The sequence below is a fragment of the Sinocyclocheilus rhinocerous genome, unplaced genomic scaffold, assembly GCF_001515625.1.
Source record: "Sinocyclocheilus rhinocerous isolate Xijiao unplaced genomic scaffold, SAMN03320098_v1.1 scaffold1473, whole genome shotgun sequence".
NCBI classification, from domain to species: domain Eukaryota; kingdom Metazoa; phylum Chordata; class Actinopteri; order Cypriniformes; family Cyprinidae; genus Sinocyclocheilus; species Sinocyclocheilus rhinocerous.
The window spans coordinates 533,367-537,190 of NW_015638582.1; the positions used below are offsets into that span (position 1 = coordinate 533,367).

Here is a 3,824-nt window from a genome sequence, read left to right on the forward strand (position 1 = left end):
TCCACATCAGCAGCGAACCGTACCGACATTCACTTGAACCGTAACCCAGACCACCCTTTTTAAGCGGACTCGGGTACGGTTCGCACCGGAGTTCGGAAGACCGCTTTCACATCATCCAAACGTACCGAAAAGACCTCAACATCTTTTTATTTTTATTTTGAGGTCAGTATTTTAATCGATCAGGCAAACAGGAATATCAGTGTCATGATTTTCACTCACCCCAAATGCTCTGCCAGCTTTGAAGTCGGCTTTCTTTCTCTCCATGTCCTGCTCTGCTTTAGCCAGCTTCTCTTGCCTTTTCATTTTCTTCCAAGCCAAGAATGTTTCCAGAGTAATTCGGGTGACATTTGCTCCCAGAGTAGATCGCTACAATAAAGAACAGATGATCATAACAATTGTGATAGATAACTATCAGATTCAATGACACTGCTACTTCACAATCCCGTTCTGAAACACTCTTCTCTTCCTTCTCACCTCAGTCTCTATCAAATCCTCCAGCGAGATCTCCTCCTCATTCGTCTCTTCTTTCTTCTTGTCTTTCTTCAGAACAAAGCCCACAGGAAGAGCGTGGCGGTACATACAGTTGTCACCTCCGCCAGGACAAACCCAAAACCAGCCGTATTTGTTGTTTTCAATAGCATCAAGGAAATACTTGCACACCTTAAAATAAAGATTATTTATTCATTTCTTTGATTCACTGGTCAAATCACATCAATGCTAATATCTAGATGATTTAAGTGTAAAATTGTAAGTGCAAACTTCCTGCCAGAACCTACAATTTGGGTCTTTGCTTTCTTCTTTTCAGCCTCTCCATGTTTCTTGTTCACCACCTCCTCAAGTTTCTTTTCATCCCAATTTTCCATAGTGTCTGCAATTACAAAAATCTAAACAATTAAAATAACTACATAAAAGCAACCAATATTATTTTTGAGATTAATGCCATCTATTAAATCAGAAGCAATAGTTCCACTTATGTCAATTCCAAAATCCAATGGCAACCTTGTCAGTACATGATAAATAATTTGTTTTCAAATGTATTAATGTACATAATAGCGTGCTAAATATGTAGAGTCATAAAAATACTATTGGACTCGCCTTTCTCCAGCTCATCATCTCTGCCATCCACATACACACTTCTTTTCTCACATTTCCTCTCCAAAGTGAGGTCATGAGAGAATTTACACTTATCACCTTTGGTACACTGGCCTTGCTTAAAGAAAGCACACAGCACAGACTTGGGATCCACACCTGAAATGAAAAACAGAAAAATCATGAAGATGATCATCACAGATGACAAAAAGAATAGAACAGAAGAGCAAAATGTACAGATGGGCAGTAATCATTCCAAAGCAGGACAATTATATTCATCACAGAGCTACATAAACCAAGCTAAGACCAAAGTAAAGTATATGGTTGGCCATAAAATATACAGTTGCGCTGGGGTGTGCTTTCCGCACAACAATCCCATGACTCGTCTCTTAACTAGTGGCGGTTAAACAATATAGATCTGGTGGTGATGGAGTAATAACTTCAGCTAATTAATCAGTTTGGGTTTAAAATTGCTGTCACATTCCTGCTATCCCATGACTCGTCTCTTAACTAATGGCGGTTAAACAATATAGATCTGGAGGTGATGGAGTAATAACTTCAGCTAATTAATCAGTTTGGGTTTAAAATTGCTGTCACATTCCTGCTGTAAATAAACATGACATCTAAGGACTACCTCGCTATTTTTGTTCTCTGTTGTTTTGCTTTATTTACAGGTGCTTGATTTAATCACTGATTCCCTCTTACATCATACTCCAGGGTTCCCCACATGTGCACTCTTCAAAAACTGCGCTTTTATTTTTATGACAAACTGGAAAAATATAGATTGTACTGGTCTATTTAAGCATGTAACAAGAAGCCACAGGTCGAACGAAAGCTGTAATTCGTCTGTGACGCTGTTTGCAAACTTTGGTTTTGAAAAAAAAAACACTGAATCGTTAAACTTTGTTGATTACGACCAGCTGGTTAACAATGTTTTGGGAAATGCACCCCTGATGATTTGAATTAGGTGCATGATTCAGAGAACAGTTTAAAAAAAGTTTTGTCCCTTATTCGATGGACCAGTTACCTTTGCTGACTTTCTGAGCTGCCACCACTGGCTTAAAGAGCTCGTTCAACTCAGACAACTCCTTCTTCTTGTCATCCTTCTTTTTGTTCTTTTCAGCTTCAGCAGCAGCAAGCTACAAATAAAACAAAACACATTGCAGACCTTTGGGACACTGGCTTGTGAATTCAAACTTAAAAACACTAAAATCAGCGTCACAATCATTACCTGTCGTGGAGTCTGCTGTCCATACTTGACCTGCTGCGTCACAGCTTTGATAAACTTCTGTTGTTTAGCTCCCTTTTTGTTTTTCAGTCCAAAGGTTTTATCCTGCCAGAAGCAATTAAAAGTCACAGTAACAATGACATAATTTTAAAAGCAGCCCATACTAAAACAAATAGATTACATAATCAGAACAGCATGTGATGCTTACAAAATAAGACCAAAATTAACAGCCATATTGTTTCAAGCCAATTCTAATATAAAACGATAATGAATATTCCTACATACCACAAACGAGACTGGGTAATAACAAATTAGGTACATAAAAAGAACTGCCAGATCACTAAGGATGTGGCTCAAAAACCTAACGAGCATCCTGACTCTGTTAATCATTTTGGCACGTTCAAATTAAACGTTCAAATGACCCCGATAATGGCTACAAATGCTGTCTACATGGACAGCTCACTATGTTTTCAGACACAGCCTGAATGTGGCAAACTAGCAGTAGACTTTGGCTCATTTCCTCTTTATTCACCACTACGTTGACAATATCAGACTGACAGTTTAGTCTAACCCAATTAAACAAATATATAACTGCTTATCCATGTTATTCCATTCATTTTAGGCTTTTAGTGTCATTAGAAGCTTCAGAAATGCGCTGGTGAGTGAATCAGAGCACAAGGCCCAGAGTTGAGCATGCTGCATGAGTGCTAAAACGCCGCAAATCTCACCTCAATGATCTTCTCTTTCTTCTTCTCTTGGGTTTTCTTATTGCCTGCAGCTTGAGGTGGCTTTTTCGGAGGCATATCGCTTAAGGCAAACTATAAAACTGAGGAAACTCTGACGCCGTGTGTATAATGCCGTATGTTCACAGGTAAGCGTAGGCTAACCGCACTAGCAGCCGCAATGCATTCTGGGAAGCCCAGGCGCGCATGATGTGAGCGCACGTGGTACAACATCGCCATCTAGCGCGCTGCTGATGAAAATGCTGTTCATGTTTTCTTTGATTTGTGGACCGTAGATGACTTCTTCCAATGACGAACTACATTTCATCTAATATGAACTGAAATAAGTCCTTGATCAGCCTTCAAGTAGATTTTTTTTTGCATGTGAGGGTAATAATGTGTGATGGTAATAATATTTTCCCTTGATTTATTTATTATTATTATTATTATTTATTTTTTAGAAGAAAAAAAAATGGATAAGCATGGGTAAGATTTAACCTTTTTATACGCTATAATTAACCCTGAATTCTTAAAAAGATAAATAAATTAATTTAGATTTTTTTTTCCCCCACTGTCCTGGCAAAAATGTGTTTCTATCACTTTCAATTATCCATGACTTTTTTAAATGATTGACATCATAGTAATGACAGAAGTACTGACATTATGATTTTTAGGTTTGTTGCAAAAAGTTTTATTAAACACTTTTTATGCATTAGCTATTATAGATTGAATTTGGTATTACAATACAATTTCAACACTTATATATATATATATATATATATATT

General features: G+C 37.5%; 1 protein-coding gene across 2 annotated transcripts in view; it reads right to left on the reverse strand.

The window, feature by feature from the left end:
* The window catches only part of zc3h15 (zinc finger CCCH-type containing 15), an 11,302-nt gene extending 8,015 nt beyond the window's left edge, over positions 1–3,287 (reverse strand). Inside the window, exons 1-7 of one of the 2 annotated variants that reach the window (XM_016565083.1) lie at positions 3,046–3,287; positions 2,321–2,422; positions 2,117–2,228; positions 1,096–1,248; positions 777–868; positions 475–660; positions 220–366 (exon numbers count right to left, since the gene is read on the reverse strand). In XM_016565083.1, the coding sequence (XP_016420569.1) occupies positions 220–366; positions 475–660; positions 777–868; positions 1,096–1,248; positions 2,117–2,228; positions 2,321–2,422; positions 3,046–3,120 (867 nt within the window). In that variant the 5' untranslated portion in view covers positions 3,121–3,287. Of the gene's footprint in view, positions 1–219; positions 367–474; positions 661–776; positions 869–1,095; positions 1,249–2,116; positions 2,229–2,318; positions 2,423–3,045 lie in introns of both variants that reach the window. The other variant, XM_016565085.1, reaches the window with a different exon arrangement.
* Between the last annotated feature and the right edge of the window lie 537 nt (positions 3,288–3,824).